The sequence below is a fragment of the Protobothrops mucrosquamatus genome, unplaced genomic scaffold, assembly GCF_001527695.2.
Source record: "Protobothrops mucrosquamatus isolate PMUCROS unplaced genomic scaffold, P.Mucros_1.0 scaffold_159, whole genome shotgun sequence".
NCBI lineage: Eukaryota > Metazoa > Chordata > Lepidosauria > Squamata > Viperidae > Protobothrops > Protobothrops mucrosquamatus.
Genome location: NW_015386235.1, coordinates 1,049,256 through 1,066,083, shown reverse-complemented (window position 1 = coordinate 1,066,083; position 16,828 = coordinate 1,049,256). Strand labels below are relative to the sequence as shown.

At 40.3% G+C, this 16,828-nt stretch overlaps 1 protein-coding gene across 1 annotated transcript in view; it reads right to left on the bottom strand.

Moving 5' to 3' along the window:
• TFE3 (transcription factor binding to IGHM enhancer 3) overlaps positions 1-16,828 on the bottom strand; it is a 33,890-nt gene that overhangs the window by 4,273 nt on the left and 12,789 nt on the right. The window contains exons 2-7 of the mRNA XM_015821121.1: positions 10,227-10,340; positions 6,140-6,353; positions 4,247-4,522; positions 3,996-4,085; positions 2,538-2,649; positions 1,920-1,976 (exon numbers count right to left, since the gene is read on the bottom strand). Coding sequence (XP_015676607.1) covers positions 1,920-1,976; positions 2,538-2,649; positions 3,996-4,085; positions 4,247-4,522; positions 6,140-6,353; positions 10,227-10,340 — 863 coding nt within the window. The remainder of the gene's footprint in view (positions 1-1,919; positions 1,977-2,537; positions 2,650-3,995; positions 4,086-4,246; positions 4,523-6,139; positions 6,354-10,226; positions 10,341-16,828) is intronic.

The following is a 16,828-nucleotide window of genomic DNA, read 5'->3' as shown; positions in this document are numbered from 1 at the left end:
CCAGAAGCGGTGAATGCTCCAATACTGGAAGTTTTTAAGAAGAGACTGGACAGCCATTTGTCTGAAATGGTGTAGGGTTCCTGCCTGAGCAGGGGGTTGGACTCGATGACCTCCAAGGTCCCTTCCAACTTTATTATTATTATTATTATTATTATTATTATTATTATTATTATTATTATTATTATTATTATTATTATTAATTGATAGGCCAATCCAAGGCATCTTCTACACACTGGTCTAGCTGCTTATTCTACCTCAGGCTTCATCAGTGTTATATGCCTGGCAGCCATATCATTTTATTCTCTCTTCCACTTCTGGACTGCAATGGGTCAAAACCAACCTTTCCACAGTCCCCCCCCCCATGAATCAGATTCTCACAAGCCCACCTAGTATAGTATTCCTAGCTTCCAAGCCAACATATGCTTAATTTAACAGTCACTTTCAAATGAAGCCACTTGATCTTTGCTCTCAACAATAATGGATCTTAGATTGCCCGGATTTTTCAGCTTAAAGCCTTCATTATTACTAAGGATCTCACAGAAAAAAAATTTGCCCAAGGATTTTTTTAAAAAAAAGCCTTCATGCTACATAGAAACTGAAATATGGGTTTTCATTCAGTTAAGGAGGTCTCATGTTCGGGAGAGCAGCACATAAAATAAATATTTTTTTTTATCTCATACACAAAAAAAAGGGTAGAAAATTCTTCTTCCAAGAAAGCACACAATTCCTCTTCTTCTCTCCCAAAATGTAACATCCTAATTAAAATGGAGGGGAATGCTTAACTGATTAAAATATGTAATTTATTATATTGTATATGGTTCAAGATTACAAAAGAATGAAGAAAAAAGATACAAAAGGACCCAAGTAAAAATATTGTGAAGGAGAATTTGAAATTCTTCCCTTCCCTTCTTTCTTTTCCCCAACTACTAGCCACTATTTAAATATTTATGTTAAGCTTTTAATATTTAATATAAAACAGTGGAGAATTTTTGCTTGTTCAAGACATTTCATCTGTTGTTTTTAATTAGTTTCTTGACTCTTTTCCTGGAAGCTGTATGAATCAGCCTTGCTGCATAATGTGTCATATATAGGGAAGTTGAAATACGACTCGAGTAAGAATGAACACCTTCTAATGTGTAAAAATTGTGTGAAAGGGAATAACATTCAGGGAATGGTAAGAAAACAAAGAAACATAGTACTTTCGTCAGGAACACTTCAGATCACCGGTACGGTCGAGGAAAATATTGACGATAATATCAATACGATAAGTCTCTCACACAGGTAACACAATAGTCACTACCTTAGCTTATTTGATAATATAATTTAAAGTTAGAAAATCAAGTCTACTATCTTTTGAGTCCTGCAAAATTTTGACTCTTACTTTCAGGCTTTGAAAATTTAAGATGTGCAAACAGGCCAAACCAATTCTGCATTTAAATACTGAGACAGTAAACCAGGCCAATATAGAATAATTATGTCCAATTTCACAAACTTTTACTCCTGATTTTCTTTCTCTCTCTTTCTCTCTCTGTTTTGTCTGAGGGAGAAAAAAAAATGATTTGCTACATCCTGCTCATTTTTACTCAGAATAAAGTTCTGCTGATTTCAAAGAGATTAGAACTTAGTGATCAAGTGCCTGCTTTGCCTGTAGATTTTTTTTTTTACAGTTTTAAGCCCTATTCAAAAGGATCATGTAGAAGATGAAAATGCGAGAGAGCCAATCAGAGGAGATAGGACAAAACATGACCTGACCTCTGACCTCATATAAGTCAGTTTTCTTTTACCAAAATAAGCAGGTAAGCATATATAGGGGGTCTCATAGACATGAAAACGTTTTTGCCCTTTTTTCTCAGTACTGAAATATCCATTTCAAACCCAAAATAGAAAGTCATGGATAGTCCATCCAAGAGGCCACTCACTTAAATTGTGGTTGTCTTTCTTCTGCCTTTCCTTCAGAAATGCTTTGGTTTCATTTTCTGCAAAGGGGCACAAAATAAGACAGAAATAATAATAATAAAGCTACCCACCATGTCCAGCTACTTTCTTATATGGGTCTAGAGCAGGGGTAGGCAACCTTGGCTCTTTTATGACTCATGGACTTCAACTCCCAGAATTCCTGAGCCAGCCATGCTGAGGGGAAAGGGAGAGGTTTCCAAGCTGAGTCATGGTTGGCTCAGGAATTCTGGGAGTTGAAGTCCATGAGTCATAAAAGAGCCAAGGTTGCCTACCCCTGGTCTACCCCTGGTCTAGAGAGACTAGAGGAAATCCAGATGCCAGGCATGGCAGCATTATGGTTGCCCTTGCACACCCCAAACTCTTCCTTCAACTTCTAAAAGGAACAAATTCACTGATCTTTCCTCCTGTGTGGAGAAAGAGACATAACCTCCAGGCAGCTATTCTAGGAGCAAAACCTAAACTCCCGCCTCCTAAAACGCCCACCATAGTCAACTCTGATTATATCACTGTTTTCATGTCCTGCAATGTAGCACTCTTCTATGCTCAACTTTGGCATGTTTTCAATTCCCCCAATTAAGTACCTGACATCTCCCTCTTGATATTGGGAAGGTCAGCCGGGCAGGAGTTGCTGACAGTTACAGCTGGTTCCATCATTCCTGGGTACACATTCAGGAGGTTTCCAGAGACTGGCAGCTGTGCGGAACAGAGAAGAGTTGTTGAAAGGACTTCCAGGCTAGTAGCTCAGAAAGTTTTGCTGTACTGTTAGATGGCTACTTTCTAATCTACCTTCTAATCTAGATCTCCCAATCTAGATCGGAAGGCAAGTGCCTGGAAACTAAGAGCTATGGATGAACCCCAAATCAATGAGGGAGATTGTTTCCCGTTGAATGGGGTTCTGATTCTATATCTCCCCAATCCAGTCCAACATTCTGCCCACTACTCCACGTTGGCTTATCTTTATGGCCAATAGGATACTCTTGTGAAGAAATAAATGGGTACTATACACCTTTGACATCGAAACAGAAGATATATAAAATGCAAAAGATATCTACAATAACAGGTTAATTTTAATTATTGATATTTACTGAGAATGCCTAAGAAACCAACCACTTGGAGGTGATGTACTCTGGAGAAGTACTTTTTAAAGCATTAGAGTTAAAATAAAAACATTATTATTTTATTTTTATTTATCTTTTTTTTTTTAGTTTGATTCTACTGTGTTAGTGAAGAGGAAAATGACTGATATTTCCAAATTGGTTGTTCTTTGTAATACTTTACTTACTTCTCTCCATCTCTCAAACACATTTTATACCAAGCAATTTATCTATTTGAAGAGTTCAAAGCAGTCATCCTACTATTCTTGTGGATCAAAACCAATAGAGAATCTTATGGGCACAGAAAAGAGAGACGGGTGATCCAAAGCCTCTGGGTCAAATAACCTTCCCCCCTTTTTTGCAACAGCAGCTTTCCCCTCCCCCGGCCCAATTACCCAAGGTACATAGCCAGTATTGGACAAAAACACTCTTTATTATAACGGAATAGTTTCCACCAATTTAGGGCACAAATCCTGTATTTTAAGTATTGTATTTTCTGGCGTATAAGACAACTGGGCATATAAGACGACCCCCAACTTTTCCAGTTAAAATATAGAGTTTGAGCGAGAGAGAGGGGGGGGGGAGAGAAAACTTGATGAGTAATATGCCAAACCACATGTGTAAAGGAATAAAATAGAATACCCGTATTTTCCGGCGTATAAGACGACTGGGCGTATAAGACGACCGACTTTTGAGATTTTCAGGGTTTAGAAAGTCGTCTTATACGCTGGAAAATACGGTAGTAAAAAAACCCCAATAAGATGGAAGGAGGTATAAGAGAAGATGCTGCCTCCCCCTTAGTCTAATACTTTTCATGGTATCAATTTCCACTTGCTCAAGTCAACTTAGGGCGTATGAAAATGTAAACCATACATTCAGTCTTTAGGACGTCGCAGGCTTTTTTCCACGATTATATATATATATATAAAATCAAAAGCTACTCACAGTGCTGGGCATCTGTAGGCCACCGTAGTTCAGGATTTCATCATTGTAGCTGGATTCCAGGCTGATAATCTCATCAATGACATCATCAATCTGACAGAGAGGAGAGCGGGGTGGGATTAGACGTATCTGACATGAGCGGAGGGGGGGAGGGGTGGCTACTGGAAATATTCAGAAAGCAAGAATGGAGGGAAAAGGCAAAGAAAGGCAGTGGGAATATGAGAGATGAAGGTGATAGGGGAATTTCTACTCACTTCTTTCTCAGAGTTGGAACCAATGTTGAGCATTGCCATAGGGCTATTGGGGGCACTGCCAGTGCTTCCTGCCACTCCCTGCTGGTGAGCCAAACCAGGTGGGGGCTCAGGACCTGAAACAGCCTGTGGTGAGCAGGTGGGTGCACCAGGGCTAGTTCCGGATAATGCCTGGGTTGACATCTTGCTCCCCATAGTAGTAGAAAGATACTGTTTGACTTGCTGTCTCTGTGCCTGCTGGATGTGGTACTTTGTGGGGTTCTCCAAGTGGGTTTGAACCTGAGTTCAAGTGAGAAAAAGAGAGGGAAAGTATGAGTCAACCATCACTTGGGCAGTGCCATTTGACTATTTGCAAGACAATTTCCAAGCATTCAGAAATCCTGAAGGCAACGCACCAAACCTAGCGAGCTGAAAGCCTACCTCTATCCCTAAACGCTGGCAAATTGAATATGAACTTCACCCTCAGTTACGTACACAAATGTAATCAAATTAACAGAAGGAGCCAAGCTTATGCCTGTCAAGCAAAGACTGCTGCCTGTCAAGCAAATTCTCCCTGCTATTCCCAATGAATTCAAATTTACCCTTCAAATTTGCACCCCGGGTGAAGAGGTGCCACTGCACCTGCAGCATAGCCTGGCATCGGGAAATATGAAGGTGGGGAAAATGGACATCCAGTCAGCTTGAACTTAAATCTATTTTCAGAGAATTTGCCAATGTATTTTGTGTTGGTTTAAATCAGATTTATAAACAGGTGACATAAAGAACACTGACGTAAATTGATGTCTCTTTCTCTTTGTCCAATAGGAGAGCTGGATTCTCAGTAGCCAATCACAGCTGTCCCAAGGAATACATAATACATAGATCCCCCACCTGGGCATCCTCCAGAAGTGTGTACTTCAACTCCCTAGCATTCCCTAGCCAAGATGAGCATTGCTAAGAGTTGCGGCCTTCCATCTACCTGTTGCAGAAGGCAACAGGCCTCTAAGTAACTCAGGAACCAATTGCAACATGACACAAGGAATAAATAATACAGCCTCCTCCAACTCGAGGGTCTTCCAGATGTTTGGACTTCCAATTCCCAGAGTCCCTGTTCAGAGTGGCCATTGCTAAAAATATTGAACTAGGGATGCCCAATATAATAAGATATATACCAGATCAAGGAATGCAGCTCTCAGACTTTTGCATGGAGAAAGAGGTTATGTCAGTGATGGCGAACCTTTTAGAGACCGAGTGCCCAAACTGCAACCCAAAACCCACTTATGCATTGTCGGGTGCCGGGTGCGTGTGGCCCATTGGGTGGGTGTGGCCCATTGGCTGGGCGTGGCTGCAGTGGTAACGGCAGACTGGGTGGGACTAAAAAGTTCAATCAATCAATTCCAACTTTGCAAGATTTTTTTTCCCATGAGAAATTGAAATTGACTGATTGATTGAACCTTTTTTTTTTGCACACAGCGGCGGAGGCCTAAAGCGAAAAGGTTTTATAAAACCCAGCTGAAGGCCTAGGACTGGGGCGACGGCACGCGTGCCCACAGGTAGGGCTCTGAGTGCCACCTCTGGCACCCGTGCCATAGGTTCGCCACCACTGGGTTATGTCATTCTGTCCCATGACTACAGAGATATGGATGCAAGGAAATGGAACTGGGTGAAAGAGCCCTGGGGCCAAGCAGTTATGGCCAAAAAATGAGAGGAAGGGCAGAGAAGCTACCTTAGGGCTCCAAAAGCAGTTCCAGTGTTATTGTGTACCCTTTGTAAATATGAAAATATTTCAAGTGAAGGAGAATCCCTTTCAGATCGCCTTTCAATCTCAAAGTCTTCTTCTTCTAACTAGGTTTTTTTTTTTTCTAGGATGAAACCTGATTTCCCTCCAAGGCAGAGTTGCTTCCTCTTTTCTCTTACCTTCAATACCTCCACAGGCACCTGGGCAGGTGCAGGGCGAGCTAGTGGGCTCACAGAAATAGCCGGTGTGGCTGGTGCAGCCGGTGTAGGAGTGAACTGTGCTGCCTGCCGCTGCTCCCGACGTTCCTGTTCTTGCGTCTGTGCCCGCATAAGCTGCTGCCGGAGTAGAACCCGGGATGACATGTTAGGACTTTCAGCTGGGGCCCTTGGAGGGCTGGAAGAAGGAGAGAGAGAGAGAGAGAGAGGAGACCATCAGAATTATTTTACTGCTCTGGCCGGTACATTCTCCAAAGAAGCCTCTCTGCTAAAAGAATACCAGCTCCCGAATACAAGTGGGACATATTTTTTTAATATCCTACATTAAGTAAGCCGCCAAGACTTGTCAGAATGTAGCACAACAGAAATGCAATAAATAAATAAAGCAGGCTGTTACATTGAGCATAATTAGACTAGGCACTTGTTAGATAAAGCTTTCTTTCCACTAATGAAACAATGATGCACTAAAATAGTATGTATAGGAGATACAGTATATCTTTCCTGATGCCCAGTAAGGGCAATTGTTGAGATACGTTGTCAGGTTGCAGGCTGACAACAGCCTTCAAGGACCCAGCTCCTGAGAATATTGTGGACAGCGAAATCAATGAATTGCCCAACAAATCAACCTAGAGTTTTCACTTGAGGCACAAACCATCAGGCTCATATTATCTTATTTTGGACACTATGTGAAGACTTAGCTCTGATGCTGCGACACGTGGAAGGAAAGAGAAAAAGAGCATGACCCTCAGCAAGGTAGATGGATCCAGTTATTGCGGGGTGCACTTTTCAAAGACTTGAAAGTCTAGACTAGGGACAAATCCTCAGGGACAAATTCTGTTTATGTGGTCGCTAAGAGTTGACTCCAACTTGATAGAACAGAATCAATCATGACCAGTATAGGCATTCCCTAGAAAACTTTATTCCACAACTAGATGTAATCATGGCCAAGTGAAAGAGACCCCTTCCCTCCTTCCATTGATATCTACTAACAGATTGTTCTGAAGGAAGATAAGGTGGCAGCTAAGAATTTCATTTGGAAGAAACTGCAGTGAGAGACAAGGCAATTTTACATTACTGTCTTACATTTTTTTATTTGACTCATTTTTCCCCCTCCAAGGCAACATACAACCCCTCCCCCCACACATTTATCCTCACAGCAGCAGATTAACATGGAAAGATACTATCAGACCTTATCATTAATGACTGAGTGGGCATTTGAATGTTAACCACTCTAACACTAACCTAACATTCTCTAAACCATTACTCTATTCTGGCTACTTCTAGAATTGCCAGAGAACAGCAGAGAGAGAGAGACACACACACACTTCAAAGAAATTTAAAATTGAAGTTATTAAAACAGAGCTGGAGTCATAGTTGCTTGAAAACAGAGGTGCTTTCCACTCTGTTCAATCCCATCCAACTTCAAATGAAAAATAGCACCAGGAGAAAAGCTAAGAAACAATTCCCTTTGAGAACAATTGGTAATGAGTTTTCTCTAGCATGGAAAATTCCAGATTTGTGGACATCAACTCTCAGACTTTTTAGTCATGGCCATGCTGGCTGGGGGATTCTGGGAACTGGTCCACATATCTGAGATTTGCCATGACTGGGAAACTTTGGACTAGATCAGGGGTAGGCAACCTTGGCTCTTTTATGACTCGTGGACTTCAACTCCTAGAATTCCTGAGCCAGCACAGCTGGCTCAGGAATTCTGGGAGTTGAAGTCCACGAGTCATAAAACAGCCAAGGTTGCCTACCCCTGGACCAGACCAATAGTCCCTATTGGTTTTAAATTGTGGGAACTGTACTTCCAACAGAATTGCAGGCATTCTGTTAACGGAGGCTGGCCACATATTAGTGGGCTGGGGGACATGTGCATTAGAGCATAGATTCCAGTTGGAAAAAAAAATTCAGGGAACATTTAAGAGCAACACATTCTATTATGTATTTTATAATTACATTGTTGCAAAGTTGGCCACTTTGATTACTAAGACTCTTGGCTGCTCAGAAACTGATAAGAATGTTGCTGCTCATAAACTGCAAACTAGGAAAAAGGCAACTGAGATATGGGATGTGGTGCCTCTCTATAGAATCTGGAATTTTAAAAAAGGAGGGGGAGTGAAGGAAAAAAATCGTCTCAAACTTCTTGGATAGGGAAGAGAAGCTTGAGGGTTTAGATACATCGTCTTTGTTGTCAGCCATTCAGTTGTGTCCGACTCTTGGCCACTCTAGGGATCAGCACTCTCCATGCCCCTGTCTCACACCGGTTCCTTCAGATCTGCCATAGTCATCCCGGTGATACAGTAGTTCCTGTTAAAGCTGATCAGGAACTATAGTGGCTTAGAGGTCAAATTCCTGTTTAAAGGGATACCTTTACTCAAATCACCACAGTTCTTAAATATAATCTCCAACTTGCTCTTCCTTCACCTTTTCTGACTCTCTTTTAAAGTATATGCGCACACATTGCATATTGCAAGATGTTAAAATTCCAGGTATGCTAAGTGAAGAGGTATTCTAAATTCCCTTTTGCTTAAAATAAAATAGATGACTTTATTGACTTATATTCCTCTCTGGGATCTCATCTCCCTCCTGTTTACAACTATAATTTCCTCAAGTCAAAGTCCTTTCTTTACCCTATGGTGTCTTATCTTTCCTGAGAGCCCTACAGAGAAAGCAGTACTCTGTCAATAAGAGGCAAAAAAAAAAACCCCAACCCAACCCCTCACAATAATTCCTGGGCAGAAATCTGAAGAAACTTTGCATATAAATACTGCATGTACTATTTCATATATGGATGTGTGCTGTGAAGCTGGAATAAAGTGTAACGTGATACATAATCTGAAGTAATTTGGCACTAAGTAAAACCTGAAGGGTAACTTTGCTTTGGATTAGAGAGTCCAATAGCACATTGTGTAGTTTGCAAAGGTAGATACCTTGATACATCAGCAACAAGTTCATGAAATATGAAATTTCCCTTGCCTTGACTGTCTTCCTTCACACTATTTGCATTGCATTAAAAAAACTGACAATTTCACTACATCTAAAAGTTAACATTGATCAAGGAACAATCACTACACCAGCAATTTCTTTGGCCAAAGCTCAATCATCCAACCTTCAGCATAATTCTTACACCACAATCTTGCAACAATTACTACTGCTGTAAACTGCTTCGTGATGATAATATGCTGTAGTCTAAAAATGTTCATGTGTATTTAAACGAAGATGATTCACCTGAGGTCAGAGCATCAGATGAAGAACAGAAAAACATCCAGGTTTTAAACTGCCATGGCCATTTGCTAGAAATTTGGGGAAATTCAGTGTTTAATATACTACAAGAGAAGAAACTCACATAATTAAAAGGGATCATTTGGGAAACTAAGTCCAGCTCCATTTAAGAATGTTTGACCAGTCCCATTTTAAAAGATAGGGGAATAAGGTTTTATTTTTAAAATAGACAAAAATATGTACCAGGCAAAAGTCTACTATGTCAACGGAAGCATCTGGTATTGAATTTTATGAACATAAATGTGTGCAAGCATTAGGGGAAAAAAATGTGACAGCAATTTTGGCCAATGAGGAAGATTAACAAAAAAACCAAGATACATTATTTAGCTTAGCCTTAGCCTGAATTACCTTACCTGTCTTTCTTTTTCTTACAGGTAACAATATAAAAATCTCATCTTTAAAAGCCATAGTTTAAACTAAATCTCAGGGCTATCTGAAGTTCAGGAAAAAATACTATAAAACCTGAGAAAGGCCAATGATAAATAAATGAAGCACCCACAATTAAATGTGTCATTTTGAAAACGTAGAATTGAAGGATTATGTAATCTACCTGCAAGTGACAGAATAAAATGTGCCAGAGAAATGAATGAACTGCGCTTAAAAAAAAAAACCCAAGGAAAATCCTCTCAATAGTATCATCTGATCTTGGAATATTCAGAAATTCTCCTTCCCTTTATCTTATCCCACCACCCTAGTAACTGAGAAGCAGAAAGATAATATTGTAGCTTCACAGAGCCCAGGCATAACTATGCATCGCCCTTCCTACCTGACACCAATGGGTTGGCTCTTGAGTTGGTAGAAGTTCTCGCTGCTCAGAGACAGGATGTTCTCCAAATCAATGTCGGCCACGATACCAGACTCTGGAGGCACAGAGCTGAGGCTGTTTGAAAATACAGACAAGGATTAAGACACAATGCTTATTTCTGTTGGAACAATTAAGATTTATCTCAGCCAATAAACTGAGACTCAGCTCCTCTAAACCATTCTCTATATAGCAGGAGACATTGATGTTTGCTTAATAACTCTGTGACATCCTTTCTTAGAGAAAACAGACCTGCCAAGGCCACCCATTCTTTACTAGTATATAACTGGACTACTGTAACACATATACTACATGGGCCTTAAGATATCCTTAAAAATGTTCGTTGGTCTTCAGAGGTTAACTGCTACCCTGCTATCAGAGACAAATCACCGAGTATTATTCCAGCCTTGTTAAGTCTATATTTATCTGTTTGTTTCCAGTTTCAAATTCTTATTTTGAAAGCTATTCTTGGCTTCAGGGGCTACAATTTTAAGTTATACTTCCCCTATATCTTATATTCTTTTCCCACATGCTATAGTCCAGTGGTGGCGAACCTATGGCACGGGTGCCAGAGGCGGCACTCAGAGCCCTCTCTGTGGGCACGCGTGCCGTCGCCCCAGTCCTAGGCCTTCAGCTGGGTTTTATAAAACCTTTTCGCTTTAGGCCTCCGCCGCCATGTGCAAAAAAAAAGGTCAATCAATCAGTCAATTTCAACTTCTCGTGGGAAAAAAAAAGATCTTGCAAAGTTGGAATTGATTGATTGAACTTTTTAGTCCTACCCAGTCTGCCATTACCACCACAGCCATGCCCACCCAATGGGCCACACCCACCCAATGGGCCACACCCACCCGGCACCCGACGATGCATAAGTGGGTTTTAGGTTGCAGTTTGGGCACTCGGTCTCTAAAAGGTTCGCCATCACTGCTATAGTCAATGTCAGAGCTGAAGCTTTCGTTCCTTTAGCATCTGAGGTTCAACATCTCCCAAAACAGGGCTCCTGCCCTGAGGAATATCCTTCACAGAGACAACGCAAAACTGTCAAATGCATGTGAAAACTTGGCATTTTTTAAATGGATTTATTACTGGTCCATTTGTTTGTTTGGATATCACGTTGCATTTCCTGCTGGTGATGTGACAGAGCAGTATCCTTTTCAACGAACAGAGGAACTTCCATTTTGCTTTTAGTATTTTCATGAACTAGGACAAGTGGCTAGCAATTACAATCCAATACATCACAAATTTGTGCTTGTTTGTTTTTTGCTCTTGTTCTCCGCTATCGGTTTGTTGCTTGTTGCTTATTTGAGGGATATTGATGATTTTTACAATTAATGTTGCTGGCCACTTTCATTTTCTTTAACAGGCAATCCAGACTTCAATAGTAACAGTTGGTTAAGCTATAACAACTCTTGCAACTTTCCATTTTCTTGGCATCATTTTTACCTGAATAAATAAAAAAAGGTTCCTTGTGTCTGCAAATCACAGACTTAGGCCATAAACAAGTACAGGGGAAAAGGTAGAGAAATTTCCCACAAGGAAAAGGAGGTAGCAGAAATGCAAGTGAAACATGATTTGAATGTTATACCAAGCATGAACCCATATACTCATTAAACATTCAGATCTGAAATGTACACATTTATCTCAACCCTAAGACCATCAACATATATTTCAGAAAGAATATGATTTACCCAAATGTGAAAATATTTTTACTTCCCAAGCATGATTTTTAAGTTGTGACAACCAGTAAGCACTTCACATAGCTTACTAAAGAGCTTCATAATTTGGGACTTGCATCTTTCACAGAGATGGAAAGAATTTTGTCTTTTAGCAGCAGGATGTTTTATTTCCAAGAATGGGGACTGACAATTCTTTCAGTGTTTCTTTTTCTCTGCATGATCTGGCAAGACTTTAGTGCAATGTTAGCACGGTTCTGTATCTGATTACATCCAGTTAACATCTCCCAGATGATTTAAACATTCTGTCTAGGACTGGAACCAGGTGAAGAAATACTAAGTACATTTCTCTCTTTTCCTTGGCCCTTCCTGCAATTTTTTAACTATCTGGCCAGCTGCAAAGTTCTTTGAAAATCAGAAGCTTCCACATTGTTTCATAATCCTTCAAACAGTCTCATAGATATGTTGTTACAAATTCTGGGCATTTCTTTTTTTTCCACGATCAGCTTAGCCGCTGTTGCCTGTTTTGTAAGTTTCCAGGATGGCCTTACATGTTTTGCTACCTGAGACTTTCAAATTCTATGTTGTGTACTGATAAAAACTGGATTAGCGGCTAACGTTTACTTTAACATTAGCAATGGGACCACATCTTTCCCTACATCTGGGGACAGCAAAAGACAGGGCCAATGAGAGGATCCAGCAGCCCTGACTTCCAAGTTAGCTGCATGAAGTGCCTGCTTCATTCTGCCTAACCACAGATCTGATTCTGAGAAAACCACATCACCCAAATTCTTTGATTTCAGCTGTTCAAGTAAACAGCCTGTTGATACTTGAAAAGTCCCAGATGATTGGAAAGCTTGTTGATTCAGTCATCTCAACCATTGTTTGCTTTATACTTTTATTAACCCCATGTCTTGCCTTTCATTTAGGAGCTCAGTGCTGTGTACACAGCATTCTTTCTTTCTGCTTTTCTCTGTAACAACAACCCCGTGAAGTAGGTTGTGCTGAGGGGGCAGTTGGCCCAAAAACAACCAGTGAGCTTTACTGGATGAAGAAGGAACAGAATCTGCATTTTCACCTTCCCAGCCTAGCACCTTGCCTATTATAGCATGCTGCCTCTGAGTTAATTATTGTTATTAGCACACATTAGTCTTAGCATGCAAGTTATTAAGAGATTTTTAAAAAATCCATAAAATTTTTATTAATAACGAAATACTGTTTATGTTTTCATAAGCTATCCTATGTCTCTGAAGGGATGGATGTAACTATCTCTGGAACTTATGGCTTCTACTGTCAGCCTCACTGGGTAGAGCAGACCAGGAAAATCAACTCCACAAGAAGGCTAAAACTATTTTTATTGAGATTTGACTATAATTATCTTGCAGGTCTGATTGAGCTGTACCTACTCCTACTCCTCCTTATACTTAGAGGATTAGGGAGGCGTCTTCCTGAATATTATCTCACTGTTCTGTACTTTAAAAAAAAATTCAGCCCTTTGCCTAGGTAATGGTTCCCGCATTACTCTGTCAAGATCATTTTCCTTACTCTCTACACATAAAAAGCTTCAAACCTGCAATGAATAACATGCTACACTCAGGACAGTCCATTCCGAAATGGACTGAGCAGGGGGATGGACTAGAAGACCTCAAAGGTCCCTTCCAGGATGGATTTGATTTAAATCAAATCGATTTAAATCATGATTTAAATCACTAGCAACAAGGCTTGATTTAAATCAACTCGATTTAAATCATAATTTTTAAAGAGCAACTGTCATCTGCAGCGGCTCCTCCTCTGACCCACTGTTGACTCACCGACTGTCCCATTCACTTTATTGGGACGGCTGGTGATGCGGCAGTGACACAACAAGGTGAGGGACGTGGTGGGCAGCAGGTGAGTGGACGCCCGCTAACAGGCGCTGCCATGATGGATCTGAAATGACAGGTGCTCTTTAAATGTACAGACTCATTCTTGCTGGTAGCTAGAATCTTTAAGGTTTCCTATTTAGAATAATAAGCTGTCAGGTTAGTAAAACAGTGATATCAGAACCTATTTTAGGTTAATAGGTTAATCACACATAGTTGGAGAACTACTCAAATTCTTTTATTTAATTAAAACACTTAGAGCCTGGTGCAGATGCCTTTCTCTTCAAACAATCATACAGTCTGTAGTGTACATAGATTTGCAAAACAATGGGATAAATTCCTGAACGTTGTTTTATGATTTATCTCATGGTTACTGTGAAACTGTGTGAATGCATCAGTGCAGTGCATGTTATCTCGGCTTGCAGAGCTTGGGTACCAAAAATGTAAATATTGCAGAATATACAGCCTTATGCTACATAACTAAGCTCCATTTCATGCTGATTAAACTAAATTATTAATGTATCTTAAATAGAAAACTATATTTAGATAGATTTTTACTTCAAAAGTATTTTATTAAAATAAATTTGATCAAAATAAAAAAAGTCTGATTTAAATAAAAAAATCTGATTTAAATTTAAAAAATCCATTTTTTAAATTTCTTTTTAAAAAATCATCAATTATTATCCACCCTGGTCCCTTCTAACTCTTCTATTATTGTTGTTGTTGTTGTTGTTGTTGTTGTTGTTAAATATTTAATCAAGAGCTGGAGAAGATACAGAAAAGAGTTAGTTGAAGTGTGACGTGGATGTATGGTGGGTGGTAATAACCTATTTGCTGAAGGCAGGGCTTTTTAATTTAAAGAAACAACTAAGAAAATTGGTAAAAGTATATAAGACGATAAAGAGCTGCAAAAAGAAAACTAGAAATTAGAAACTGTGATAAAAAATGAAAACCCTGTTCAGATATTTTTTTTAAAAAAAACCAGAATGTATTAGCTTCTGATTATAATAACTGATCAGGGCAGCTTCTTATACAAAACTAATTTATTTCCAGTTATCATATTCTGGGAACAATCCAAGGGTTTCTTTTTTTACAATCTTTGCAGAAATGTCTGCAAAGGGACCTTATTCCACTAAATAGGATTCTGATCATAGGATTGAGGTTGTTTTGTCGTCCAGGGGGTTCCACCACAATGGTGATCATACAAATCATTGAGTTATAAACCATCCAGTTGTCTGAATCCACCAATTTCATCTCCCCAAACCTCTGAAGCTGAAAATTCTTGTGTCCCAGTTGGGAAAGACTAACCTGTCTTTACTGCCCTTATGCTAAATTATGTTTGGATTTTATGTAGAGTTACTACTGTACAGAACGCAGAAGGGAACTTTTCTCATTGTTGCTCTCTCCAGGGATAGAAAACTGGCCCCAGAGGCAGGCAAGAAGACAAGTAAAAGTTTAAAACGGAGCTATGAGACCATCCTAACAAAGCACAAAACTAAGGCAAAATTTAGAACTTAGCCGGAATTTGTGGTAACTCTTTCAAGCCAAACATGGTGGAAGTGAAAACGGAGATTCCTAATCTGGAGAGAAGAAATTGTACAACTAGCGTGATAAAAGACCTCCTTTCTCCCAAGAGCCAAATTTGAGGAAGTGAAAAATATTGCAGCTGGTGAGCTCTGCACAATCACAAAAGACATTCCTGTATCAGAGCCTGAGTCTGTAGGGAAGGAGCAGAAACTGTAGTCTTCTAGCACAGGGGTCCTCAATCTTGGCAACTTTAAGATTTGTGGACTTCAACTCCCAGAATTCCTCAGCCAGCAAAGCTGGCTGAGGAATTCTGGGAGTTGAAGTCCACAAGTCTTAAAGTTGCCAAGGTTGGAGACCCCCATCATCTAGCAGGCAAACAAGTGGATGAAATCTCTGAGTTACAAGGCTAGGTTTGGCCTTCCTCTAAATCATTAAAAAGTCTGATTTCATTCAGAAAAACAGCTTTACTCCACTCTACTAAAAGCCTAGCTCAGTGATGGCGAACCTTTTAGAGACCGAGTGCCCAAACTGCAACCTAAAACCCACTTATGCATCGTCGGGTGCCGGGTGGGTGTGGCCCATTGGGTGGGTGTGGCCCATTGGGTGGGCATGGCTGTGGTGGTAATGGCAGACTGGGTAGGACTAAAAAGTTCAATCAATCAATTCCAACTTTGCAAGATCTTTTTTTTTCCCCACGAGAAGTTGAAATTGACTGATTGATTGACCTTTTTTTTTTGCACATGGCGGCGGAGGCCTAAAGCGAAAAGGTTTTATAAAACCCAGCTGAAGGCCTAGGACTGGGGCAACGGCGCACGTGCCCACAGAGAGGGCTGAGTGCCGCCTCTGGCACCCGTGCCATAGGTTCGCCACCACTGGCCTAGCTTAACCTTTCAAACACATGCATCCAAAAACGTCACAGGCTATAATCTTTGTAGCACCCTTGAAAGTTACTTAAGGAGAAGTATCTGGTACTGGTGGAGCAAAGGTACAGATGGCTACCACAAAGAGGCAAAGGTAACAGTTGAGCCAAGGATTCCTTGACTCAGCCTGGCAATTACTCTTAGGTCTTAGATTGGACTGAACACACAAGAATTGCTGGGTGAGATCATAAAACCATTGATTTAAATCAGGGGTAGTCAACCTTGGCTCTTTTATGACTCGTGGACTTCAACTCCCAGAATTCCTGAGCCAGCTAAGCTGATAAGACTCCCGTGACATTTTACCACCTTGTGAAAGGCAAGAATGAATGAGCTTTAAAACATCAGGAATCATTTTTGAGCATAATTTGAAAGGCTGGTTTTGCTCTATACCGTCTTTTACAGCTTGGGATCAAGTACCTACAAAACTGTATATGTGGACTTAAACCTGCCCATTCATTCAAGTCACAAAGAGTCTGATGCATACTATTTTGTTTCCATGACAAAGTATTGTCTGGTGTTCTATATCAGGCAACATAGCACAGTGTTTGTACACATGGGCAAACTTTCCTATGCCAGCAAAGTTATTT